The sequence below is a fragment of the Microtus ochrogaster genome, chromosome 24 (assembly GCF_000317375.1).
Source record: "Microtus ochrogaster isolate Prairie Vole_2 chromosome 24, MicOch1.0, whole genome shotgun sequence".
In the NCBI taxonomy this organism is placed as follows: domain Eukaryota; kingdom Metazoa; phylum Chordata; class Mammalia; order Rodentia; family Cricetidae; genus Microtus; species Microtus ochrogaster.
Genome location: NC_022024.1, coordinates 34,016,204 through 34,043,359, shown reverse-complemented (window position 1 = coordinate 34,043,359; position 27,156 = coordinate 34,016,204). Strand labels below are relative to the sequence as shown.

The following is a 27,156-nucleotide window of genomic DNA, read 5'->3' as shown; positions in this document are numbered from 1 at the left end:
TGATTTTGCTTGCTGGGGTTTGTGTGTGTGCGCGTGCGTGCATGTGCACAGATGCGTGTGTGTAACCTACCTTCACCTCATCGGATCCCCTCTTGGTTTTGCCTGCTTTCTTTCCTGGTGTGGTTCTGTCGGTGGCTGTTCTCCAAGGTCAGTCTAGAATGACCTGGTTTGTTACAAAGGTCTTATCTGATTGCTGGAGCACAGCCTGTTTTGTTTTTGTTCTCAAAGGCCAGGAGTTGTGACAGGTCAGCCAGGCAAAATGTCAGTGAGTGCACTCCGTGCGTTTAGCCCTAATGTGGAGGCTGGAAGACACCACAAGTCAAAGCACAGACTGCACCATGAGCCTCTTAAGGTCGGGTTGCTTTGCACCTCATCAGCCCGTTGGCACTTCTGCTGATTGACTTGCCCCTGTGGAAGGCAGCGAGGCCTTCTGCTGTTTCCTAATTACCGGTTCTGTTTCTCAAGTGCTCACCCCTGGAGAAGGGCGGAAGAGCAGCCTTCTGAGATGGGCAGCTCTGGCTGAGCGGGTGACGTTTCCCCTGGATATGCAGGAACTGGACTGATTTGCAAGTTCCAGGTCAGGCCTAGAGTGGATGTGTGCAGAGGGGAGCGGGCATTCCATGTCACCTGGCGCTCCTCTCCCTGAGCTTCCTGCTGCAGGGCGTGCATGTAATCCACTTGGCCTCTTGCGTGACTTTTTCCACCTCAGCACTCAATGTTGGGGACAGTCATGGAGGAAGAAGATGAGTTAGAGACAGAAACAAGCTTTCTCTGCTCAGATGTGTGAAAAATCGCCACCTGAAGCAATTCCTTGGGGGGGAGGGTTGAAAGCCATGGAGAGCGGATTTAACCCTGATGCGATGCTTTCTGCCTGGATAACTTGGAGGGAGGCACGTAACCATTCCTGTGGGAAGAGCAGTAACTCCTAGGACAGGTGACAGGTATCTGGGTGCCCAGGTGAAATCCCGCTCGGCGTGTTGGAGATGTCATGTAGGATTAGTTATTGCTGTAAATCTGGATCCTGTTTCCGACAGAAGCCTGGCGGTAGCATCCTGTCTGCTGGTCGTAGCTGCTGCTGTGTCCTGTGTCATATTTGGCCTCCAGCAGGTCTCCTGCCATGGTGGAAAAACCCTATCAGTGTGCGGAAGTCAGACGTTGCTCTCTCCAGTCGAACCCTGTAAAGACACCACCTGTATTTTTTCAGGGGCCTCAGTGTTGTCCCCGATGAGGAAGTCATAGACATGTATGAGGGATCCCATGTGCCCTTGGAGCAGATGAGTGACTTTTACGGAAAGGTAAGGACAGCCGCTGGGTGGCCAGAAGCAGCCGCCTTTCCCTTTGATCGGCAGTTTTACGGCTGGAGAAACGTCTTAGGGAGGAAGGACTTAGCTGGGCTTCTGGGTTCGGAGGTCACGGCTCTGATGCTCCCAGGTCTGCAGTGAGGCACAGCGTTATTTGGAAGGGTGGGGTGGAGGAAAGGGGGAAGCAGAAAGAGGGAGAAAGGTAAGGGTTTGGGGGCTGAGCTACATCTGCTTCCTACAGCTGGGCCCTGCGTCTTACTAGTCAGTCAGTGTGAGTTGGTCATGAGATGACCTGCGGATAAAGTTAGCAGCCTCTGACCCAACTGCTTCTCAATAGCACCACCTGGAAAGAGCCAAGCCTTGTGCACAGGTGCTTTGGGGAGGGGGGTGCTTGTAGCTAAAGAAACTTAATGTTTGGGCTCACCTGGTGTGTGTGTGATTGATGGGACCCTGAGATCGGGTCTGGAGAGAGTGTAGGTCAGAGAGAGAGAGAGAGAGAGTCACTGTTGGCTCTTGACGACCTCCTCTGGTGGAGGCTCTTTCTGTCACCCCATTTGTCCCCATATCCCTGCAAGCGTGGCTCCACGTTTTGGTGTGAGTCCCTAGGGGTTGCCTAGGAGCAGCTGTGGTTGTCCTGAGGACTGAGGTCTGCTCAGCTGCCTTTGCTGGGCATGATCCGGGCTTTTCTCACCTCCTGGGAGGGAAGAGGAGGGAGAGCAGAAGAGAAGGAGGGAGGGAAGAGAAGGGAGAGCAGGAGGAAGGGAGGGAGGGAGGGAGAATCACCCCTGGAGGCCCAGGAACAAGGGAGCACTTTAGGTGCTCACCGTTGAAGCTCCCCGTGTGCAGGGGGAGCCGAGTGTGGATCGCTGGGACCCCCTGGCCTCCGGGCAGCCTCTCGCTGCTTGTCACCACCTGAGAGGGGTCTGCATCGCTCAGCCTGCCTTCCGCCCGCAGAGTTCTCACGGGAACACCATGAAGCAGTTCATGGATATCTTCTCACTGCCCGAGATGACTCTGCTGTCGTGTGTGAACGAGCACTTCCTGAAGAACAACATTGACTACGAGCCCGTGCACCTGTACAAAGATGTCAAGGTGAGGGCAGAGGGCAGGAGCTCAGGGCAGTGGCTCTGTGTCTTTCTGGAGAAGGCCAGCTGCATCTGGGTGGGGAGTTTGGGTGGTACTTCTCTAGGGTCACCAGTCTCTGTGATTGACTGTGGCTGTCATAAAGGGACAGGGCTGCTTCAGAATAACCAGGACAGCATGCTCTAACACAGATGGTGCCTGCCAGGACCTGGACTTTGAATCCCCTGAGCCTATCTCCTCTTAAGACAGAAGAGGCCACTGTCCATGCCCCGTGCTTCAGCTGTGAGGCTGCCATCACCCAGAGGGAGCCCTTTTAAAATCTTTTCAAATGCCAGGTCATTGCACACTTTTAGGGGATACAGTGTGCTTTGGTGTACACCGTTTCCCACGAGGATGTGTTGGGGTGAGGATAGCCAGAGGGATTGGTTAACAGGGCATCTTTTTCTCATATCCACAAAGGCTCCACATGACTCACTGAGGCCTGCAGAAGCCGTTTCAGAATCCCACTGGAGGGCAACAGACAGATACAAACACTCAGATTCATATGTACATGTTCTATAAGTTTGTGTTCACAGCTACATATTTATAGAACTCTATATATTAATCTGTGTCAGTTTCTCAGTAACTAAAAATATGTTTATATATTATCGACAGATAATAATAGCCTCTGATTGGAGTGTTTTGCTTATTACATCTTTGTGTTTGGTACCCGGAGGTGTTACTATTATCATCACTCCCGATGTAAAGACACGGAGGCACCGAGAACCTGAATGTCCAGGGTCACAGTTAGTTAATGGCAGGGCCTAGATTTCTAACCCAGACAGTTTAGCTTGCGTTAACCCATCGTCTTCTGTGTTGTGTAGAATTAGAACAGGCTTACGCTGAAGGTAGCTGAGATTCAGAGTGTAGCTCAGAGTGGCCCACTCTGACAGAAGTGCGCTAACAGTGGCAGGCATACACCCCTGCTCCAGGAACCAGAACGTTCCCTGGGCCCTTCAGGAGTCCACAAAGGGCCTGCTGCACGGTCTTCACCCCGCAAGCAGAACCCTTCAGTGACACCGGGCAAGGCCATGCTGGCACAGCCCTGAGCCGACAATGGAGTTTTTGTCTTCCTCTTTCTTGTTAGACCTGCTGCTGCCCAGTGACAGTGACGGGGCAGCTTCTAGCCCTACTGGTGGCATCCAGAGAGGAGGTCCTGCCTTAGAACTGTTTGTATCTATTGTTGTAGGCCAGGGCCCCCTTCCTGCAGAGGCTGTCTGCCATCGATCTGTTTGCCATCCTGCATGTAAACTACTCCTTGTCATGTGGGACTTCATTCAGAATCACACAAATGACCTCTTTAAAGAGAGGCTTTTTGAACTTGCATTGCCAGCAACCCCTGCCACCGTGGGAACACAGCTTTTCCTAAAGTCCTACCTGGGCTCAATGGGCTGTTGTTGAGATGGGTAGCATGTGGGGCGGCAGGCTCCTAAGATGGAGGTGAGGGCCGATGCTGCCCCATGGGGGCCGACTCCAGCTCCCCTTTCACTGATGACGAATCTGCCTTCGACAGGACTCCATACGGGATGTCCACATCAAGGGAATCATGTACCGGGCCATCGAAGCGGACATTGGTACGTACTCAGCTGCCCTCGCTGCACTGCTGTGTGGGCTTTTAAACTTCATGCCCTAGGGGCTGGACAGGGACCACAGGCGTCTCCTGGGTGTTGTCTAAGGACTCTGATTCTGGCAGTGAAGGTGTCTCCTCTCTGTCCTAGAGCTTGGTGTCTGTCAGTGTCGTTCTAAGAGAGGTGATGGCTGCTGTGCCACACTATCCTCTGTTTCAGTGTGTGTGTGTGTGTGTGTGTGTGTGTGTGTGTGCCCACCCTGTAAGCACCTCCGAAGTGCCTGATTTCATCCTGACTGCGTGAACTTCTCCCTCATCCTTAGAGAAATACATCTGTTACGCCGAGCAGACCCGTGCGGTGCTGGCTAAGCTGGCTGACCATGGCAAGAAGATGTTCCTCATCACCAACAGCCCCAGCAGCTTCGTGTAAGTTCCGTCCCCATGCCAGCGGCTGGCTCATGGCTCAGATGCCATCTGTCTTGGCAGCTGGGAAGGAGTAGTTTGCAAGACATTTAAAAAGTTCATCCCTTTGGTGTTAGCTCACCTGGCTGCCTTGTTCCAGAGACAAAGGGATGCGGTACATCGTGGGGAAGGACTGGCGGGACCTCTTCGATGTGGTCATAGTTCAGGCCGAGAAACCCAACTTCTTCAACGATAAGAGGAGGTAAGGCCCATCTGTCGGGGGCTTGCTGGTATTCTGCAAATACGGGAAGAGCGTGCTTTAGTGAAATGGAGTTACAAGGTCCCGAGCATCCGAGGCACAGCTCCGGATTTGTAACCCGTCCAACACCCAGCTTTGGGAAGAGTGGGCGGGTACATAGACAGCATTCTCAGCTCAGCGTGGGTTGCTTTGGTCATGGGGGTCAGGCTTTAAGAAACTGATAGACTACTATGGAAAACAAGGATCAATACCACACAGCAAAGTAGGTCTTTGGCTCCACATACCTTGTGACGTATAAGAGAACACTACCAATGCCAGATCGCCTGGTGGCGTCTCTTGAAATAAAGCTAATTGGTGCATCTAAAATTGCAGCTGGATTTTGCAGACTTCTCTGCCATCCGGGACAAGGTTCAACCATGTCTTATGTAATGTCCCCCCCCGCCCCCCCCCCCTGCCTCCGGAGTTTTGGGAAGTGACGGGGAGGAGTTGGGAACAGCACAAGAGTGCTAAAATGTCACTTATCCTGGGGGACAGATGGGTGGCCCCCACTTCTAGAGACCCACATGGTTGAGGATTCTTGTGATAGCATTCTAAGAATAGTTTCTGTGTAAGGCACTAGTTTGGGAAGGTTTGCACGGGCTTTCCTGGTCTGTAGCTGGTGACCAGCAGCCTTTGCTGTGGTGGGTCCAAGCACCCTAATGTGGTACCTGAAGTTAGTGCAGCCAAGTGTACACTCCTTGGGGGATGCTCAGTTCCACAGTGGCTTCCGGAAGAAGAGGCAAGCCCCAAAGCCAAGCAGAGAGAATGAGAATACAGGCCAGAGTCTTGAGTGGAATCAGAAGCCGCACGCTCACCATGTTGCTTCAGGGCCCTCGCACAATTCCTGGATTCCTGGGAAAGCTGGGCCTCCCTTCACCCAGGCTTTTCTGACATGTTTGTTCACAGTGCGGGGGTCAGGACCCCAGCTCTTCCTGGGAGGGACTCACGGCCCCGCACCTTCTCCCCCTTGTTCTGGATGTCTGCAGTAACAGCCGAAACATTCCCGTTCCTTCCGTTATTTATAGAAGCTCAACCGTTGAGGATGACTCGTTCATTCAGAATATCCATGTGAGGAAATGTTAAGCAGCCACTAAAGATGACAGATTTGGCGAGGTTAAGCGGCCAGCTTGTCTCGCTGCTAATGTGTTTAGGGAGTATGACGTCACACGAGAGATTGCTCACAGGATTAAAGAAAAGACATATAAATAAAAGTGCACAGAGATCTTCATGTTCCTTAGAAAAGGGAAATTTGGTTTTGATACCTACAGGAAGTTTCTATTTCTGTGACTGGGGAAACAGTTGCCCCAAAAGGACTCTGAGCCCCGTGGGCTGTGCCACACTCCCAGCCCCATCATAGCTGGTGCCCCTGCCCTCTGCCTGGCGTCTGACCCAGGGTGGCAGCGGTGTCCCTGCAGGCTTCCCCTGAGAAGCAGATGCTCTCTGCCCTGCCAGATGTCCTAGGGAAACCTGGCTAAAAGGGCTTGTGCTTGCCAAGGGTGGTTGACCCTAGAATTCTTTTCTTCTTCACTTTTTCTTTATTCTTCATCACCTACTCGTGGGTAGTGGGTCTTTGGTGGGGTCTGCATAGTGTGGGATGGGGTGCCCTGGGTCAGGGGCGCAGTGAGGTTTGGGGTCCAAGAGCTACTTCATGTTGTCCGTGAGTCCCCGGTTATCATTCCGTGTTCTAGTAACGCTTCCCTTTTTTGTTTTTGTTGTTAGACCTTTCCGGAAGGTGAATGAGAAAGGTGTCTTACTCTGGGACAAAATCCACAAACTCCAGAAAGGCCAGATCTACAAGCAGGTATCTGCGCCTTCCCTGGCTCCTTTAGGCTGCTTGGCTTTGTGTCTGCACGCAGAGGGCCGCCCATACCGAGCCTGTCCAGGCGCTTGGCACAGTCCATCCCTTGACCGGCTGCTTATAATTAAATGGTAAAACTTAGGCCAGAGTCAATTCGTATGCTGGTATTCGCACTAACTCAAAGTTGACCGTTTTAAAAAATATTATTTAAAGCATTACCCTCTATAAAATGTAAAGTGTCGGTAGTAAACCTCCGAGAGCTCTCTCTGAGGGCCATTAATCTTGGTGTATTATTCATCCAACATTCCTTGTGTGGTTTTAAATCCTTTGACATCATCCTGTAAGGCTGTCAGGAGGTTGGGCCATGCTGATCATCATTTTTATGTTGTTGGAATTGTTTTCTTTACTCGACATTCTTGGTGGGTTTGTAATAGCCTGCTAGATTTACCATCGAGTGTACTCTCCAGGCCTTGAAAAACGAGTTTTAATTCAGGCAATTTTACTTCTAATAACTCAGAAGGTTTGGATGTGGCTGATAGAATGCCCCGGGAGAGCCCCTACGGGGCAGTGATGCCGCTTGCTAGTGCTCACTGGCAGAAGGAATCAACTGTGGTTGTCACAACAGAATTAAAAGTCACTTGTGCGGAATGACGGTCCCAGCATGCTTGGGTAGCGTCAAGATCATTGCAAAGAGGCTTATGTAGCCTGAAATGTTGTTGTCGTTGTTTTTGAGACAGTCACACTATATGTAGTCCTGGCTAACCTGGAATATGTCAGCCAGGCTGGCCTTGAACTCACAGAGATCCACCTGACTCTGCCTCCTGGATGTTGGGGTCATCATGCCTGACAGTGAAATTTTTTTCAGAGTACATTTGGCATCAAAGAAAGGTCTAAACAGTTTTCCCTGAGTGTGCTTTTAGCTTTCTATGTTGGTATGTACAACAAATCTTAGGGGTTAAAAACATCTTTTACAAGTTTTAAAGCATAGGTATTGTAGACTGGGCTGCGGTGTTTCTGACATACAGTGATCTATCTCCTTCTTCTGTTGCAGGGCAATTTGTATGAGTTTTTGAAGCTCACTGGATGGAGAGGATCCAAAGTGCTGTATTTTGGTGACCACATATACAGTGACCTGGCGGTGAGGAGTCTTCTTCCCTCAGTGGGGACTGTCATTTCTTCCGCCTAGTAGGGGTGGAGGTAGTGACACAATCTTTGTTTTCCTTAGACACTAGGAGTGTGTGTGGGGGGGTCACAGTTTTGAGTGGCTCACTTTGACAAATCACGAAAGATCGGAGTTGTGAAGAAGATAGCCTTTATTTTTCTCTTCGAAATGATGGAAAGAAGAAATGTGCTCACAGATTTAATATGCAAATTCCTTCCATATAAAGCACTATGATAAGCACGAAATGCCAGGAACCTTTCTGTCCCCCCAATCTCCAAAGTAGCTGTGAGTCACAGCCATGATTTCCAGAGCAGAAGCTTTCCCTGGGTGAAGTGGTCAAAGCCTGGGGCCAAATTGATCTTAAATGAAGTGTAATTCACTGCATCCAACCTGGTTAATAACCAACCGTTACAATTAAAGAGTGACCGAGTGGCTGCCTCCCTTGTCTGGGAGAGGTGACACACTGTTGCGTCCTGAGGGCTGGGAGAGGTGACACACTGTTGCGTCCTGAGGGCACTGATGTGGCATCTTCTGACCTCTGTGATCAGGATCTGACCCTGAAGCATGGCTGGCGCACTGGAGCCATCATCCCCGAGCTGCGGTCTGAGCTCAAAATCATGAACACGGAGCAGTACATTCAGACCATGACCTGGCTACAGACCTTGACGGGGCTCCTGGAGCAGATGCAGGTTGGGGTGTTACTTTTGTTGTTGTTGTTGTTTCTCTCTCTCCTTTCCCTTGTAAGCTTCAGGACTGTCTCTGATCAAAGCATGTCCTGTATTTTCTGTGTAATATGAAGCATAAGGGCTAAGCTATAGCGTTGCTGGTGGTTATTTTCTCCTTTCCCCTTGATGGGACCTTTACAAATGTTCCTGAGAGCCATTTGGAGCCTTCAGCGGGTCTTAATGGTAGGTGCTACTTTTGTTCCTCTGTTGGTGAAAACAGTTATGCTCAGCCACCCTCCCTGCCTTTAGATTACCCTGCCCTGGCCTCAGTTTCCCCATCTGTAAAATGAAGGGTCCTTGGGAATCAACATGCCAATCTAGCCACCAAAGAATCACAGAGCAAGTTGGGATCCTGGGCCAGCCTCCAGTGGCACTGTGATTAGCTGCTTTCCAGAGTTCAGTGGCAAGTCATGCAGCCTGTTTGGAGCAGTTTAGACAGGATGCTTTTGTTACACTCATTTCCTAGCCCGAGCTGCAGCCCGTCGGCTGGACCTTTGCTCCTCCCACCCCATCTCGACAGCCGTGTGAACGCGTGAGATGCTTAGGTTCAGTGGCACAGATGGCCACTCTTGGCTTGCACACCTGCAGCCTTTGGCCATGGCCTTCTGCCCACAGATTCTGCTGCCAAGCTTCGAGGAGAGGCAGGGTAGGCCTGTCCTCTCTCCCGGGGTACACATTCCAGTGTATGGGGCCCTGCACGTCCTCCAGGCCTGGGTTCCTGGAGGCTCTTGGGACCTTGGCTCTTCTAACCAGGGTTTTGTTTTGCTTTCTTTACCGTGTGTGCTGTGAGGTGGTTTTCTAAAAATATTGGATGTCGAGTCTGGCCTAATGCTGCTGAGTCTGTCTGTGTCACAAGGTAGTAGCTGCTCCTTATGTGCCCACCATCATGCCAAGGGCTTGCGTGGGGCACAGCCTTCAGTCACGGCTGTCCTGTGTGTGCAGGGACATTTTAGAATAAGGAAGCTGGGTTTTGAGAGGTTAGTGACGGCTCTGCCTGAGTCTGGACTGCCCAGCACTACCCTGAAGTGCTTGCTGCCTTAGTGGTTGTCAGGTGGCGCTAAGACTCTGTGATACTCTTACTGGGACGCTCTCTGTGTTTTTGTTTTAGTTGCCTATGATTATGTGGTCAAAAAATAAGAAATGGAAAATTTAGGAAATAAACAATCCGTAAGTTTTAAATAACGTTCATAGTATATTGTTAAAGCTATTTCTTTATCATTAGTCATTAATATCATTAGCCTAATTTATAAATTGATTTTTGTTATAGGTATACACATATAGGAAAAACAGTGTATGTGTGTGCGTGTGTGTGTGTGTGGTTTGTTAGTGCCTACTATTTTAGGTCATGGGGTCCAGGAACAACCCTCCCTCTGAGGATAAGGAGACAGCTCCTGCCTGACTTGTATTCCTTCTGTGACTGAGCATCTGATCAAATACACGTGTGACCTGCGTGTGCTGGCTGTAGTGACCGCACATACATGTGTGACCTGCGTGTGCTGGCTGTAGTGACCGCATATACATGTGTGACACCTGCGTGTGCTGGCTGAATACAGTTGTCTCTGGAACGAGGTTTTCCCTCTGACCTACGGAAAATGCTTGCTCGCTGAGAGAATGGTAGCATTTACATATTCCTGTGACGTACAGAATGCATCACACAAGACACAGACCAGGGAAGTAAGAAGAGGAAATTGGTGTGTCTATCTCTCCCCTGACCTTAGAGGAGAGGAGACGGAGGCTCGGAGCTGAGGTCACTTGTCCCTTACAGAGTAGGTGCAGTGTGGAGCCAGGTAGACGTGGAGTCTGACGTAAGGTTCAGGTCTCACGTTCATTTCTTCCTCTCCAAACTCTGGGGTAAGCCTGAGAGCCCAGCCTGCCTATGTCCCATGATTCCTTGAGCTTAGCAGGAAATCCCTGTGCTGGCCTTACGCTGGCCTCTGTCCAGCTCTTTGGTCTTTACCTGCCTGCTGCATCCCTTCAAGTTCTGATGCACTGAGGAGTTCTGTTGGTGTGGGTAACATCTTTCCTCACCGCCCTACCCGGGCCACCATTTTTCCATTGAGCTGATGACTTCTGCTTCCAGAACTTCCTGTGATGGTTAATTTCGGAATAAGTAGATCATTATTAAGACAATGTGTCCTGTGAGATTGGGTTTAATTTGGGGACAAGTAGCAGAGTGTTGTATGGCGTTAAGTCTGATGAATTGAGCAGAAGAATGTAACTTTTGGTTTTGGAAAAATGACTATAAAGAGTAATTTCCTTGGTCATGAAAGACATTTAAAGTGGTCATACTACGGTGACAGGGTCTGTAGACCTCTGCAGGGACCATGGACAGGGGGGTAAGCGTGATTAGATGCTGATGACATGGGCGCAGGAAAGGAGGCTGCTCATGCCTAAGTGATGGAGAAAGGCCTGGGAGGGGTGGCACGCGTGTGATGGAGACATACATACAGGAGAAACACTCGCACACGAAAATAAATGGGACCACTAATTAAAAATGTGTCTGTAGTACCCCATCAAAGCTCAGAGGTGCTGGCTCAGTACCTGGTGCCTTAGGAGAGCTCAGGTAGGATTTACCAGTGACTGCTGCTTCCTGGCTCTGGACAGATATCAGGCAGGAAATCTAAGGCTCAGTTGGAACAGGTTTTGACTGGCTGATGGTTGAGCTGGGCAGTTGTGATAAACAGGAGGTAGCAGCACACGTGAGTGCCCTGACACTGGCTTCACTGTTGCTATTTAGTGGTGAGAACCTTGGTGAGGTGCCACCTCCTGGCTCGCGGGGAGTCGTCTGTCTGTCACTTTTCCTTTTGCCATTTGCTCATATTCTGATCGCCAGAGAGTCCGTCACGTCTCCTTTTCATCAAAGCTGATGTGACATTAGGGATATAAAAGTGAAGAGCATCTGAGTCCCGTTGTCTTGTGTAAGTGAAACACTTCAGTGCTAATTTCCAGATGCCGTGGGCTTAGGATCTATGGATGTATCGCCACGTTTCTTACGGTGTGCATTCACCATAAGTGAGGTAGTCAGTAAAGACATCGGCTTCGATAAATAAGAATACTCCATCCACATGACTGACTGAGTGCGTTCCCACAACACACACCATGCCCCTCCTCAGCCATTGTTTTCATACTCGGGGAGGAGGGACAGAAGATACCATGTAATGTGTATTTACCATGTAATATATGGGTATTACGGGCATGGCTCACATATCATATGTGGATATATATATGTATTGTGTTATATATAACCTTTAGTAATGGTTTCATGTCTTCCTAATTTTATATCTTAATTTGCTAGAATGTCCTTCTTAGATTTAGTGTTGTGTTTGTGTGTCTGTATGCGTGCACACACGCCACTTCATTTGTGTGAGGTCAGAGGACATCTTGTAGGAGTTGGTTCTCTTTCCACTAGGGATGGAACCAGATCACCAGACTTGGGGACGGGGCGTCTTGATCTGTTGAGCCATCTCGGTCCTAAGCCAGGCTTCTAATAGTAGAGAACCGAAGCTTCCGTGTGCGTCACTTGGGAGAGAGCACATTACTTCACACAAGCGCCTCCCTAATAGACTTAAGGACTGAGATTCTTTCATGAAAAGTTACCCATTAAGAAATGCTTACTGCTAATGGGTTTGTCTGAAACCAAAGCCCTGGAAACAGTTGGCTTCTGTCCCTGCAGGTCTACAGAGACGCTGACTCCCAGCTGGTTCTGCAGGAGTGGAAGAAGGAGAGGAAGGAGATGAGGTAAGGACGTCGTATCCACCCGCTGTGAATGCCACCTTACCCTTGCTATGCTCTGTGCATCTGAGGTGACGTCCGGAGGTATCCTGTTCTAGCTCCCAGGTGTGACGGTGACTGTTAAGTCTCCAGGACCAGTTCTGTAGGATGGTGACGTGAGGTGTTTCTTCAGAGCCGGCTGTGAGCTCCATCTGTCCTCTGCCCTTGCCGCTGGAAACCCTGGGGGCCATGGCTTTTCTTCTCCCTGTGACTAGCGCCAGGTTGTTGGTAGCTAGTGACACATGGCTGTTGGCACTGTGTTAGGGGTGGGCTCTGGACACGGGAATCCTCAGCCTGCTGTTTCAGGAGTACTCCCAGAAAGCCTTCCTGTTGTCAGAGGTGTCATGAGTGTGCCCCGAGAGAACGGTTGTCCGTAGGAGCCTTTGGTGACACCCGTGCTCCTCTGCGGTGGGTGCTTTCACTCTCTCTGCCAATTGTATGTGGGTGTCCTATGCCTGGCATAGCCCGAGATGTGGAAAGGGTTTGTTTCAGGGCTTCTGGTCCCTGAGCAATGGCAGGGACATGACAAGGGATGATGAAGGCTCTGCAGAAGCCAAGCCTGCACCGAGTCCCATCCTGCCTCTTCCTCAGCCCGTTGGCTGGCTCAGGCTTATTCTGCCCTAATTCTTTTGCTATAAAAATGTGGAGCAGAGGAAGCAGGAAAGGGGGACAATGGGATTGACTGCAGGACCCGTCTCTGAAGGCCTGCGGTCCGCAGCACATGGGTTACACACTTTCAGGACCCTACAGTGGCTCATTAAGGAAGCGCTTCACCTGGCAGGGATCTCCCGTTGGCTCCACACCCGTGCCATCTGCACATCTTTTTGTTTTTGTTTCTCTCCTCTCTTTTATTATTATTTTTATTTAGATTGTTTTCATGTGCAGGAGTGTTTTGCTTACATATATGTCTGTGCACCTTGTCCATGCCTTGTGCCAATGGAGGGCAGAAGAGGACGTCACGTCCCCTAGAACTGGAGTTACAGACAGCTGTGGGCTGCCTTGTGGGTGTTGGGAATCCTCTGTAAGAACAAAAAGTACTCTTAGTCACTGAGCCATCTCTCCGGCTCCTCCCCTCTCATCTCCATGAGATGTCGCAGGGAAGGTTTAAATGCCATCTGTGTAGTTCATCTGCAGAGGCCTGGTTGGGGTTTTAACAACTGTGGCCATTTGGTCATTGCATCTGTCAGTCTCCGATGACAACTGGAGTTGTTAACTACTAACTACTGAGTGGTTTTTATGCACAGTTGTGCAAGAGAGACTTCTGCTGTATCTGTAGCCTGCGTTAGGCCACTCAAATGGCACTGACCCATTTTGCTGGAGTGTTGACTGAGATGAGAACACACAGGGGTCTGGCTGCAGAGGCTCCCGCCATGGCCCGTGGGTGCTGCGGGCGAGGCTGGGAGGGAGCGTGCAGGGCACTTCAGGGCCTGCCATGGAGGGTGGTAATCAACGTTATAATCCATAACTCTTCCATGAGAAGACTGAGCGTTTACAGCATTTTATTTCCTTGCTTATTTCTTGGCCTAGGAACACGCAGAATTATTCGCCTCAATACCTCCAGAACAGCTCCGCCGGCTCTGATCTGCACAGTGCGTGTCTGGAGGAGCATGCGTTCACATTGCAGCCTCAGAGTAGTATTTTAACTGGTGTAAGTGAGGAATGTGACCAGCTAGCTGAGAGAAGGCCTGGCAGATGGTGTTTTGTGGTTTCTTTGTTTTGTAGGACAGGGTCTCCCTGTGTAGCCTAGGCTGGCTTCCCGATCTGACTTCAGCCCTGGGTCAGATATGCAGGCATTGGCCCTATACCTACCTGGCTCACACAGTTTCTCTGGGAATTAGGTCACTAGGTCTGCTCTTTGCTAACTGGCTACTTTTTCTTTCCAGTAGCTTTTTGTTTTAAGTATATTTTTACGCAAGTAGTTAAGAAAAACCACTTTCAAACCTTTCTCTGTTGCTTTGTTTTTATTTCTTGACACTTCAGAGAAATGACCAAAAGTTTCTTCAATGCCCAGTTCGGGAGCTTGTTCCGCACAGACCAGAACCCGACCTACTTCCTGAGGCGTCTGTCGAGGTTCGCTGACATCTACATGGCGTCCTTGAGCTGTCTCCTGAACTACGATGTCCACCACACATTCTACCCCAGGAGGACTCCCCTGCAGCACGAGCTCCCCGCATGGTCGGACAGCCCCTCTGCCTTCAAAGCCCCCCTTCTGCAGGAGGCTCAGGCCAAGTAATCCTGTGTCTGCCGGCGGAAAAAGCCAGGAGCAGCCACGGCCTCAGCGGCCTCACAAAGGGCCCAGTGGGCCTGAGAGCTGCTTTTCCAAAGAGTCAGACAATACCTTTTGTATTTTTCTACCTTACCACGAATACTGTCCTGTCCAGGTAGAGACAGGAGCTGGCTGCCTGGTTCTGCCCTCTTCTGCACAGCATTGAAACACGGATGCAGCCTTGTTTACTGTGGAACCACTGCCAAGCGTTTTGAGACAAGGGAGCCCTCTTGATGCTGTCTGTGTGCAGCAGGTCAAGAGAGGGCATGCCGTGGTTCTGAGACATTTCTTGGTTGTTTACAAGCAGAGCCCTGGGGACTGCGAGGACTCGGTGACACCTGCAGCCAGGTCCCCAGTCTTCTGACCCTGGGCTTTTGCAGACTTTTACACATACTGCTCCAGGAGACTAGAGCCTCCCACAATGACTTTGTTGAGGAAGAACAAGAAGCATTTGTCCTCAGTGTGAATCTGCTTTGTCCGCCCCGAGCTGGCGAAGGAGTGGTGGCCAGATTTCCGCCTCCCCAGGGGTGGGTGAGGGGATGGCAGCTCTAGTTAAAACTGCCTTTCAGCTGGCGGGTCGGACTTCGCAGAAGACGACAAGAAGCAAAGCCGTGGGGCTCAGTCTGTGGCCAGTGCAAGCCTGTGTGCTAGGGCACTTGGGACAGGCAGCTCGTTGGTGGAATTTCACAGTTCATGCTGAGAGCCAAGCTCACAAGGGGCATCTCTTCCTCCCTCCGTGCTCTAGGGGAAGGAATCCTTTAGTACATCTGCTTTCCAGTGTCTTTGAACATATCTGATGCTTTGAGAGCCACAGGAATGGCTGCTGTTGGGGAAGATGACACACAGTCCTGTGCTTGTGGCTTGATTAGCCTCGTCTCCTGTCACCGGCTCATTGAAAGCTTCTGTGCTGATGTGGTTCCTGCGGCTGCCATAGCTGCTCTTCCCCCTCCTCCTCACCCCCTCCATCCTCACTCCCTCCAGTTAGGGTTTTGCAATGGAGCCCAGGCTGGCCTTGGACTCAATCCTCCTGCCTCAGTCTCCTGAGTGTTGGATTACAGGCGTGCAACTGTGGTGTGACACATGTTAAATCTCAAGAATGGCATGAATGAAGGAGGCTCGTGGCGAGTGCTCGCTATTCATCACCTTTACTACAGTAAACAGATCGTAACTGTCTGCTGATAGACTGCTCCCTGGCCTTTCGTAGGCCCTGCCCCAATACAGAAGCTGAATGGGCTGTCCAGCATCCACTGGGATATTACCATGGGGATCTTAGCTGTTTGTTGTGTTGAACACCATGGCAGAGGTGACCCTCCAGGCCCCCTCCTCCTGTGTTGTGTTCTAAACACTGGGGTTGAGCATTCTGATCTCTTTTTAAAGATAGGATAGGCATTTTTCTGTTCACGTGTTCCCCGGCGTTAGCCACCGGGGGGTTTTGGCAGCTGGCATCTAATGCCAGCAGGTGACACCCAGCACTGTCAGGATCTCAAAAGGATGCGCGCTGCTAGGGATGCCCCAGGGGCGTCCTTTTGAGATCTTGACAGTGCTGAGCAGTGCTGGCTTTAGATGCCAGCTGCCCAAACCCCCAGCGGCTAACACAGGGGAACAAGAGAAGAGAAAAACGCCCACCCTACCCACTGGCCTGCGCCTTCCCTTCTCAGATGCTGCTCCAGGCAGACCCCCACGCAACAGCTTCCTGCATGAAGCATGTCTTTCCTTTCTCCTCCCACAGCGCTCCTGTGTCTCCCGTTACGAGCTTGGGCTCCAATGTAGTTCTTGTATAGAGGAATGATAGATTGTGCCCGTGTGCTATCAGGCACGATAAACGCGACATAGGTTTACTATTTATTTGGAATGTGAGTTTGCTATTTATTCTACATGTTGATTGTGTATGTTGTGATAATGAACTCACAGCCAAATAAAAGCTTGAGTTGTGTCTCCTGGTTTGTTGGTACACCAAACACTTAACTTAACAGCTGTGCACTTAAGTCAGCTGCAAAACATGGTTTGCCCCAGGAGTTGAGGTTATTCTACTAAAGGAAGCCAAAGATCAAAAAGTCATCCTAGGGTTGGGACTACAGCTCCCTGGTAGAGTGCTTACCCAGCATGCTTGAGGCCCTGAGTGTGATGCCCAGTACCCCAAAAGAAGTAATCTAGCGGACCCACAAAAGGGTATTGATAAAGGGTGAAATGTAGATTTATTTCTGGGGTTTGAAACTAGAGATTTCAGACAGAAACTTGTGTGAGCTCTGTCTCGGGCAGGCAGCAGGGGTGGTGGATGCAGATGTGGGGGTGGTTGGGGTGCAACATATCGGCGAACAAGAAATGGTGGTTCACCTGCTTGCTTGTGTTTGTTTATCTGGGAAGCTGGGACGTGCTGAGGAATATTAAGAAAATTTGTGCCAGCTGGTGGTGGCACACGCCTTTAATCCCAGCACTCAGGAGGCAGAGGCAGGCGGATCTCTGAGTTGAAGGCCAGCCTGGTCTACAAAAGCTAGTTCCAGGACAGCCAGGGCTATACAGAAAAACCCTATGTAAAAACAAAAACTTGGATGAGTTTATAAATATTTCGAATGTCTTATTTTCACGTCTTACATATGTATGTGTATAGATTTAGCATCTGTACACTTAACCCTCACGGTGCCGAGTGGACCCGAATCTGTGCCCGTGTCCCCCAGTGTGATGGTGGATGTCACGGAGCCACTAGTTAATCTGCCCTACACTTGTTTTGGGGCGATTCCTGGAAATGTGGCATGGCTCCTTCATGATGTGTTGTCCCAGAGGTAGTGATAAATTATCCTCTGCAGAGGACTGGGGCAGCTCCAGTTTCCTGGAGTTGAGAGAGTTTATAAGATCTTAAGGTAAATGCAAGGAAACAAAACTAAAAGAATCCATGAGACAGATGTTGGCTAATTGAAAGGGCTCTAATTAGTCTTAATAGGTAGTTTGCGTTCATAGCTTGACCCCTCCTAGGCACTCAGTGACTTTTTAGTTTGTTCTATAATATTTATTGAGCACATCCTTGTGGCAGGTACTTCTGGGTACTGGGATACAAAGTTCACAAGGTGAAGCCCTGCCGTAGGCACTTACAGTAACAGGAAAATACCACAGGATCACAGTTACCCGAAAGATAAGGCGGAACAGAGCAAGGCCATCTGGAATGCCCAAGAACAGCAGCCTCAGAGGAGGTAGAGGTCGCTCGGGATGGGCCTGGGAACGTGGCACCTTGTCCATGGAAACAGCCCTCTATTAACCAGAGACGTGAGGTATGGTTTCTGACTCTATCATAGTGTAAAACAGGAGACAGCTGGTGTTGAGAACCCCACAGTGGAGCCGTGCTGGCTCAGGGGTTCACGTGGCTGGCACTGGCTGCTGGATGGCTGCTCATGTCAGGGCCTCAGTGCCCCCAGGGGGTCGCTGCTCTCCACTTCCTGTTCTTCAGGGTCCTGGAAGACAGGGTGTCACTGTTAAGGGCTGTGACACCGGGGTGGGGCTGTTGCTCCTGCAGCTGTCCCCTGGGAAACACTGCTCGGCCCTGGGGCCGAAAGCATGCCGTGTGTTAGGTGTACGCATTACAGGAGGCTTTTGGTACACTGATGCCTCAATGCGGGGTATAGATGGGGGTGCTGGTCAGAGCGGCTTATGCTGGGACCTCACATGCTCTGCTGCTTGAGCTGCCTGTGAGGTCCTCCGCGATGTTGGTTCCTCCTCTCTAACAGCACCGTAGGGGTATCTGCTTCACTAGCAAGGTGCAAGGGTTAGCCAGTGGTGATTAAAATGATAAAAGTTTCACACACAGGTGATGGCATGAACGCTCCGCCCCCTGCCAGGGAGCCCTGCTAAGCCGCCTACTGTCATCAGCTCTGAGCGGCACACCATGTTAGCAAAAGTTTCTCAAGGGTGTTTGGGATGTAGAGAGATGGGACAGGTGCCCCCTCTCCAATATTAAAGTCAGAGGATTTAGCCTGTTGGTGTCCTGGGCTCAGGGGTCCTTTACTGGAACTTTCTGGCCACTCGTTCTGACTGAATCTAGCTGAATCCTGCTTCTAGAATGCGGTCCCTTTGCTCCAGGTGACTCTATCATGCAGAAAGCTGACAGACAGTGCCCTAGGAGAAGGCAACAGATGGGGAGGTATGGCGTGTGCGCGTGCACAGAGCAGCTTAACACCCCACCTGCCACAAGCTTTTGAAATGACAGTGCCAACAGGAACAAACCCGTACTAGTCAATAAACATAATCCATACTCCAACAGAGCCCACTGCTGAAATCTGAACACAGTCTTTACGTGGTTAAAAAATAAAACAAGATTTGCCATGTGGTTATTTTTCAACCCATTGCAAAGATAATCCAACCTTCTACCGCACACATTACCAGCCACAGAATACTGACTCATGGTTTACACCTATCACAGTAAATAATCTTAAAGTGGTTTCGCAAGAAAACCTTGTAGTGTTCAGCGATGACCTATAAAAACTCAACTACACAGCTGGGTGTGGTGGCACAGCCTCTGATCCCAGCCCTTGGGAGCAGGAGGAGTTGAACCTCTGAGTTCTGGACAGCCTGTCCTACATAGTGAGTTCCAGGCTAGCCAAGGCTGCACAGCGAGACCCTGTCTCAATAAGAAAATAGATAAATACTATATGTGTTTGATTTAATGGGACTTCCAGAGTTATTTTTTTAAAGATAAACTATACTGTGATTTGTGGGAGGAATGTATGTTCTAAGCACTGAACTGACAGCGGCCATCTGGCTTTGGTTAATACTATACAGCGTTGTTAACCTAGAGAAGCCCAGATTCAACTGTTGCCTTGACCCAAAGAACACGGTCAGCTTGTGTGGCATTGCCGATCAGGCAAGGATGCTCAGCACACTGCTTAAATTCTTAAAATGCCTTCCCCTCGCTTCCTAGCCCAGAACTGATGGAAAACGGCAGGCAGGCTACCGCTCCCATTTCTTGTGAATGGGGAGCCCTGGGTAGAGTCAGAGTAGCCCCATCCACGCTCAAGCCTCGCTCCCATTTCTTGTGAATGGGGAGCCCTGGGTAGAGCCAGAGTAGCCCCATCCATGCTCAAGCCTCGCTACCTTAGTCCCCTCTTGGAAGACTACACCAGAACACCACCGTTGTTAGAGGCCTCCCTAAGCAAGAATCTGCTCTGCCCAAGGCAGAACTGAGCATAGCTAAGGGAAGCCCCTCCTACAGGCCTGCTTCCCTTCCGCAGGGCATCCCACCAGACCTGAGGCGGGCTAGGCAGTCACCAGTTTGAGGCTTCTGCCAGCTACAAAAAAGCAGGGCCCTCTGAACAGAAAACTGGCCCCAGGCTTGTTGTCTGAGATGCGTCCTAGACGGGTGGCTCTTCCTGGGGGGCAGCATCCTGCACCCCAGAATTCTGTACCCCAGTATCCTTCACCCTCTAATTCTGTACCCCAGCATTCTGCACCCCAGAATTCTGTACCCCAGCATCCTGCACCCCAGCATCCTGCACCCTGGCATTCTGCACCCCAGCATCCTGCACTCCGGCATTCTGTACCCCGGCATCCTGCACCCCAGCACTCTACACCCCAACACCCTACACCCCAGCATCCTGCACCCGCCATCCTGCACCCAGCATTCTGCACTCCAGCATTCTGTACCCCAACATCCTGCACCCCAGAATTCTGCACTCCAGAATCCTGCGCCCCAGCACTCTACACCCCAGCATCCTGCACCCCTGCTGAACCCTTCCCTAGCTTCCCTGGAGGAAAGCTCAGACTCACTGGGAAGGGGTCACAGGAGGACTCGGGGGGTGCTGCTGATGAGCTCTCATACACAGGGTTTGTGACATTCTCGGGCTGCTGTTTGCCAAAGGCCAAGACATCGATGTCCTCTTCTGACTGTTAAGAAAGGAATCACAAGGTTGAGAGGCAGGACTGTTCCCAAGGCACTGTCCACCTCAGGAGCCTTTTCAGGGCACTGTTGAGATGACTGACACGTGATAGAAGGCACTGGGCCCATGTGACAGCTTATCTGTCTGCCCAGGTGTGTCTCCCAGATCGACCCATAAGACATTTCCACCCCCCAGAGATGTCCCCATGGCTCCCGCTGCTAGTTCTCCTGCCATACGCACAGATGAGCCCGTTACCCTGGAGTCTTCGTGTGGCCATCCCTGAACTTAGATCATATCTGTGCTACACAAGATGGTTTGAATGTTCTCACCCGAACATGCATTTTGAGCTCTTAGGAGGGCCGGGGACTTGGTTCTTGTTTGTAGGCAGGGCCTGTGGGGTGGCGGTTCTGGGTACAGGGAACAGCAGGGCAAAGCATAACCCAGTGGGATGGTGGCTCTAACGGGCTCAGGCCAGGACCTGGCTGTCACCCTAGGATCCTCAGACTGTGTTGAGAACTTGGGGGAGTCCTCTGTAGCAGGAAAGGCCTTACCAGGAGGGCCATGTGACCTCCCATTACCCGGCTTTCAGGTCTGTGAGCTGAACAGCACTGCCGACTGGAAGTGGTCTAGCTCGTGGTGTTTTGGTTATAGTATAGTATAGAAGCCTCTGAGCTTCTAGATAGGCCAGCTGTCTTCTGGGAGGCGTGGGCTATTACCTGAGGGTACTGCACAGCTGTTCCTGAGTGTGGACGAGATGGGGGAAGGGTACAGAGCGCAAGAGGGAGGCTGCTCCACGGCTGCACATTGCCCGGCCCAGTTCTCAGGGTACTGTGGTTTGGTAAGTGTCTTGCAAAGGCTCTTGGTTCAAGACTGGACCCTATCCCTGGGCATTCTTGGGAGTCAGGAGGTGGGGCCTAGTGGGATGAAGTCTGGTAACTGAGGGGTGTGCCCATGAAGGGGACTTGGGAAGCCTGGCCCTCTTCGTCCTGTCTCTTTGCCTCCCATCCACCGTGAGGTGAGTACTTTCCCATGAGGTGCTGTCTCCCCACAGACCCGAAAGCCAAGTCACGATGGACTGGGACCACGAGCTAAACTCTTCTTCCACATAACCTGAGTAACAGAAGACTGGCTGACACATAGGGCCGCCCCCTGGTCATCTCAGGAGCTTGCTGACGAGCTGGACTCAGCTCTGCAGATAGGGTGGAGTGGGATACACTGGCTTGAGAGTGAAGCTGTGCCTAGCTGTGCTAGACCCCGATCCCCAGCTCTCAGGGCCAGTACCGATGCCCACGCCTACCATGGTGGGCACTCATCTGAGACTCCTCCCAGGAAGCAGGAGCATGGGGCGGGGTAGTTACTCTAGTTGCTTATAATCAAATACCAGCTCCCGGGTGAGGACACATTTGAGGTAGCCCCACCCCCCCCGGAGCTGGCCCTTGGAATGGGCCTGATGGGCGGATGGCAGGTGTGACTGCCACCCGTGGGAGGTGAAGCCTGGTGTAAGTCACCACGATGGGCTTGGTGCCAAGTGAGGCTGTCCCTGATGTCCTGCCACTTCTGCCCGCGCCTCCCTGCATTCCAGCTTCCTGTGAGCTGAGGTGGCGTGAGGCCCTTGTCCGAAGCCAAGCTGTGCCAGCCCTGACCTTGGACTTCCCAGGCTCCAGAGCCACAGGCCAATAAATGTGTGCTCTTTGTAAACCTCACGCTCTTAGACATCCTGGTGTCATTGTTTTGTGTTTGTGCGTGTGCAGGTGTACAAGGGCCAACGTGTGCCCATGTGTGTGGAGGCCAAAGGACAATCTCAGGTATTAGCCATTCCTTTTGTAAGACTTGTCCACTCACTGGACCTGGAACTTGCCACCTCAGCTAGAGCGGCTAGCCAGTGAATCTCAGAGACCTCTCTCTCTCCCCAGTGCTGGTTTTACAAGCACACACCACTGACCCTGCTTTTATTATATGGAACCTGAGAGTTGAACTCAGGTCCTCGTGGTTGCAAAGCAAACGTCTCAGTGGCTGAGCAATCCCTCCAGCTCCGTTTGCTTCTGTTTTCATTGTTTGTTTGTTTTTAAACAAGATTTCACTGCATAGCTGGCCATGAAGTTGTGGTGTACCCCCCGGCTGGCCCAGAACTCATGATCCTGCTACACCTGCCTGCTGAGCACTGGGATTACAGGTGTGTGTGGCCTGCGTGTGCAGAGCAGAGGAGAGGCGGCCCATCACTGCCGGCTCAGCTCTCTCTCTTACCTCAAAACGCTGGAAGCCAGTTGTTCTCTGGTTTAGTCGGAAGTAAGAATAGGCGACCAGAGCAATTGCACCGGTGACCAGGATGACAGCACAGACTACGCCTGTCCTCAGGCCTGTGTGGGCAGGGCTCTGTACATGGAAAGGAAAGAGGTCAGTTCTTAAGCTGGTGATTTCCCCAGGGAGTATGTCTGAGTTCACTCTATTCTTGCTTGCCCGGGCACCTTGGAGTGATTCATTAAAACAATGCCAAATTAACATGATTCCAGGCCTCATTGCTGCCAGGACCTATTACTTACAATAACCTACAGAGGTATGGACAGTCATTTCCCCTGTTTTTATATGGGAAACTAAGGCAAAAAGATGCTAAGTACTTGTCTAAACCACACAGCTTTCTAGAGGCACAGTGGGCTTTAACACCTATCTGGTTTGGAGCATATATGCACAGCCACCATGCTGTGGAACTTTCTAGTAGCTAGTAGCTCACCTCGTGTGCTCCTGAGAAAATGTTAGGATACTAACAATAACCACAGTCAGCCTTTTGAGAGCTTGTGGGCTGTGCCAGGAGCTGCTCTAAGGACTTAGTGTTTCTTCCTGCAGTCTCCCAGGTCAGAGAACTGCTGTGAACCCGTTTGCACACACTGGGAAGATGAGAAAACGGGCTCAGAGATGCTCAGAGATCAGTTTATGATTTCTGGTCCCCCCTGACTCATCTTTCTCTTTTGATCAACAAGCTAGTGGGACTGTAAGCTGGCAGGCATGCATATTGGGGAATGCATGTTTGACACTGGAGCTTCCCGGCTCCTCGCCAGGAACCTGAATACTCACTGCTGGCACAGGGGGGGCTTTCAGAGGCTCAGAAATGACATGAAGGAGCCCGTTGGAGGCAATGATGTCCCACTGCAGAATGGCTCTTCCATCCACAAACCTGGTCTCCTAGGGAAACGAGGAGCGGGGAATGTGAGGCCTGGGTCCTCTTCCCCCTTTCCCCTCACAGGCGGTTCCCCACAGGGTTCCATGACTCAGGGCCAAAGCTTCAGCCTGGGACCTCTTCCCCCTTTCCCCACAGAGGAGGCGGTTCCCCACAGGGTTCCATGACTCAGGGCCAAAGCTTCAGCCTGGGACCTCTTCCCCCTTTCCCCACAGAGGCGGTTCACCACAGGGTTCTGGGGCTTCAGGCTGAAGTTTGAACACCTGCTGACTTTGTACTACCCGATAAGCTGCAGAGACCTCTGGGTTTACTCCCCAACCCTCTGTGTGGGAGAGGAGCTATCGGCTCACACCGCACCTCTAGGCGGAGTTTTCTGTTAATCCTGGTGTGAGCACTAGCTTGTGGAGCAGGTGGAACTAAGGCTCCGCATCCCACCTGTGGAGTTACCGCCTTCTGATAGGTTCAGGTGGCTCGGATGCGCATGGATGCTTCCCCTAGGGCTCATCACATCAGATGCTAGTCTCCACACAACCCCTGACAGCCCGTGGATCTGAGTTCACGGACACTGTGCCCATCCCTGTCACCGCCACCACCACAAACACAGATGCTCTCATTCCTACGTATCACATGAGGAAACAGAGCTTAGAGAAGTTGGGTAGAATAATTCGTCCCAGGGCCATTTGACTTGGAAAGCTGACAAGTTAATGCCTGAGACTGAAGAGAGGCATTTTCAAAACAGTTTCGTTCCTCAGGCCTCATTAACCCATCCCCTGAGGCCAGTCTGTTGCCAAGGTGCTGGGTGGCCTGTTCGTATGTAATGTCACCGCCACGGTTTGCATTCATACCGCCCTGATCTGTGGATTTAAAGATGACTTTCATATTATAATAGTTCCGCCTAGTGATTGTCTACTGCACGCCGGGAGCTTTGGAGCTCTGCATGTGTTTTCTCCAGCTCTCTCAAACCCGGAAGGTTTTTCATACTTGGTGGAGCTGGTCCTGCCTGGAGGTGATGAGCAGCTGGCTTCCCAGCCTAGTCCTCAGAACGGTGCCATTGACGAGGTCGTCGTAAAAAGAGACGCTGACATTTGTGAGGTGGTGCTCGATGTCGCGCCCAGACAGGCTCTACGGGGGGGAAAAAAAGCAGATGAATAGTCTGAGTGATGGCTGGAAATGGCACGTTTTTCTTAGGTGTCCTTCCTAAGGGTCGCATGTAACTAGCACATAGAAAGTCATCTTCACTCTCTACAGTGAGTCACCTGGAGGGGTTCAGAGCAGGCCTGGAGTCAGGCAGAGGTGGTGCTCTTTATTTATTTATTTTGGTTTTTCGAGACAGGGTTTTTCTGTGGCTTTGGAGTCTGTCCTGGAACTAGCTCCTGTAGACCAGGCTGGCCTCAAATTCACAGAGATCCGCCTGCCTCTGCCTCCCGAGTGCTGGGATTAAAGACGTGCGCCACCATTGCCCGGTGGTGGTGCTCTTTAATGCTGTGACTGGGGAGTGCCTGGAGCTCACAGCCCGCTGGTTGGCCGCTGGGGGGGGGTTGGACGAGTCCACTTCTCCTCTTTGGACCACATCATGAGAAGACAGGTGTGTTGGACTCATTGCACCAGGGCCTGATTCCTCTCCCTTCCCTGGATCCTTGCCTCTTGCCCCTTATTTCCTTCCCTGACTTTGGGCTCAGCCTCATGACCTGTTGGCTGGTGTCTCATTAGCAAATATGACCAGAGGACTGACTGGCACCAGCAATCGTAGGTTTGCATGCAGCACCCTTGCCCCCTGCCGTGACCGGGTTGGTCTGCTCCTTTCTGAGAACCTGCAGGGCAGAGCCGCCAACGGGCCAGCCCAGGGTTCCAGACTGCTGAGATGGGAAGTAACAGCTGCTCATCATTGTGTGTGCTGATGGGGTACGGTACCCCTCTGTGTCTGGGGTAGGGATTGTTTCTTTGCTCAGACAGGGTCCTGTACCGTCACTTCTCCAGTAAATGACAGGCATGCGCTCTCGTGTGCTGGAGTGATTTGTGATACACTGTGGTGGTGACATGACACACTCTGTCTAAAAGTGCAGGCACCATGAACGCCACTCACCTTATTTCCCATGAGACCACTGTTCTGTGGCACGAACAGGGTGCCACGGATGGACAGGTCAGTCAGGTGTTTCAGAAATGCCCGGCCTCGGGCTGAGCTGTTGGAATAAGCCAGCACCTCCTGGGGAGCAGAAGGGAAGGGGTCAGATGACCACCATGGTGTGGGAGTTGGGTTGGCTGGGGGAGCTGGGGGGGACACAGTGCCTCTGGGCTAAAGGCTGGCTTCTTTTGTGCTTCCTCTTGCTGGCCTTTGGGAGCACGTTAGGATGGCTTTCCTTCTTCTCAGAAATCTGCCTAAGATGCTCTGTCCTGCTCCACTCTGTGAGGCAAAGTTCCTACTCCATTCTGAGTGCAGAGGCAGGGCGTGCGTAAAGACACTGCCATCTGTCTGGAGCCGTGGAGCATGGGCTGATAAACAGCTCATTCACACACGAGAGAACTGTCTATGAACTTATTCCACATCCCAGACTGATGAAGATGCAGCCTCCTCACCCCTAAAAGGAGGGACACCGAACACCGGTCCTCGCTCATCTGTCATCCAACCATCTGTCACGGTGCGTGGGTCTCATGATTGATGGCAGAGAACCCAAGACTGTTCTAGGACCTCAGCTCAGCGTAGTCACTGCTGCTGGCAGAGGGCCGTTTAGTTGCAGTTCAGCCAGATGTGCCCAACCCTGAGCCTCACCTGCCCTGAGCCCCCAACTGTCCTCGAGACTCTGTCATGGGGTCCTTTGAATATCTAACCACTTGGGGTGACTGGGCATTGAATCAGTCCTCTTCCATATGGCCTCTTTGAGTGTGTGGCCTCTTTAACCGTTTTTATAGCCATTCTGTCACCTGTGTATGTGTGTATGTTTCTGTGTGAGGGACACTAGATTGCCCGAGAGTTAGTGGGAGTAATTGATAGTGGAATCAAAGAACCAGTGGTTGTCAGTGGTCATTTTATCAAGGACACAGACGATTGCATGGTAAATTGTAGCCAATAAAGGTGACAGAGCTTGTGAATTTACTGTTAATGAGTTCTGATGCTGTGGAAAGACAAAAATGTGTCCATTTGCTTCAGATATAATGTGCTCAAGGTATAAGAAATAGTTATGCTATTTTTTTTCCGTTTGATCAGTTTCTTAAACTGTGCAAGTTGCAAACACAGGCAATACCTGTGTTGCCCTGATGAACCCAGAAGTTTCCAGGTGCTCACAGTGTCAAAATATCAAGTCATTTACAGGTCGCAACCACCCCATGAGGTTGCTATGATGCCCCTCCTCCCATGAGGCCCGTGCTCTCAATCTCAACTGTGGGCTTTGGCTTCTCTCAAGGCCTCACGTCATCATCAGTTGCTTGCAGGCAAGCCTCCCTGCTGGAGTGGACCCAAAGAGACAGGGTACGTACTGCCAGGAAGTCCGTGAGCGAGGACAAGGACATGAGGACCTGTAGCATGTTCCCACTGCACGAGAAGCCATCGCCCACATAGCCCGCCTTGCAGGTGCAGTTCACATCTGTAAGGGAGGGGCACAGGGGCCATGCCAGTGAGGTGAGGCCTGGGCCACCCTGCACTGCTGGGGACTGGCTGCCCAGTGAGGTAAGGCCTGGGCCACCCTGCACCGCTGGGGACTGGCTGCCCAGTGAGGT

General features: G+C 51.4%; 2 protein-coding genes across 2 annotated transcripts in view; one reads left to right on the top strand and one right to left on the bottom strand.

Annotated features, from left to right (window-relative positions):
- The window catches only part of Nt5dc3 (5'-nucleotidase domain containing 3), a 43,110-nt gene extending 26,765 nt beyond the window's left edge, over positions 1-16,345 (top strand). The window contains exons 5-14 of the mRNA XM_005358222.3: positions 1,205-1,295; positions 2,256-2,393; positions 3,937-3,997; positions 4,314-4,416; positions 4,553-4,654; positions 6,410-6,491; positions 7,540-7,626; positions 8,199-8,339; positions 12,049-12,113; positions 14,127-16,345. Of these exons, the coding sequence (XP_005358279.1) occupies positions 1,205-1,295; positions 2,256-2,393; positions 3,937-3,997; positions 4,314-4,416; positions 4,553-4,654; positions 6,410-6,491; positions 7,540-7,626; positions 8,199-8,339; positions 12,049-12,113; positions 14,127-14,379 (1,123 nt within the window). The 3' untranslated portion in view covers positions 14,380-16,345. The remainder of the gene's footprint in view (positions 1-1,204; positions 1,296-2,255; positions 2,394-3,936; positions 3,998-4,313; positions 4,417-4,552; positions 4,655-6,409; positions 6,492-7,539; positions 7,627-8,198; positions 8,340-12,048; positions 12,114-14,126) is intronic.
- A 747-nt stretch (positions 16,346-17,092) lies between these two features.
- The window catches only part of Stab2 (stabilin 2), a 135,569-nt gene continuing 125,505 nt past the window's right edge, over positions 17,093-27,156 (bottom strand). The window contains exons 64-70 of the mRNA XM_026784626.1: positions 26,917-27,023; positions 25,529-25,648; positions 24,427-24,567; positions 23,343-23,450; positions 22,518-22,646; positions 20,164-20,280; positions 17,093-17,855 (exon numbers count right to left, since the gene is read on the bottom strand). Of these exons, the coding sequence (XP_026640427.1) occupies positions 17,799-17,855; positions 20,164-20,280; positions 22,518-22,646; positions 23,343-23,450; positions 24,427-24,567; positions 25,529-25,648; positions 26,917-27,023 (779 nt within the window). The 3' untranslated portion in view covers positions 17,093-17,798. The remainder of the gene's footprint in view (positions 17,856-20,163; positions 20,281-22,517; positions 22,647-23,342; positions 23,451-24,426; positions 24,568-25,528; positions 25,649-26,916; positions 27,024-27,156) is intronic.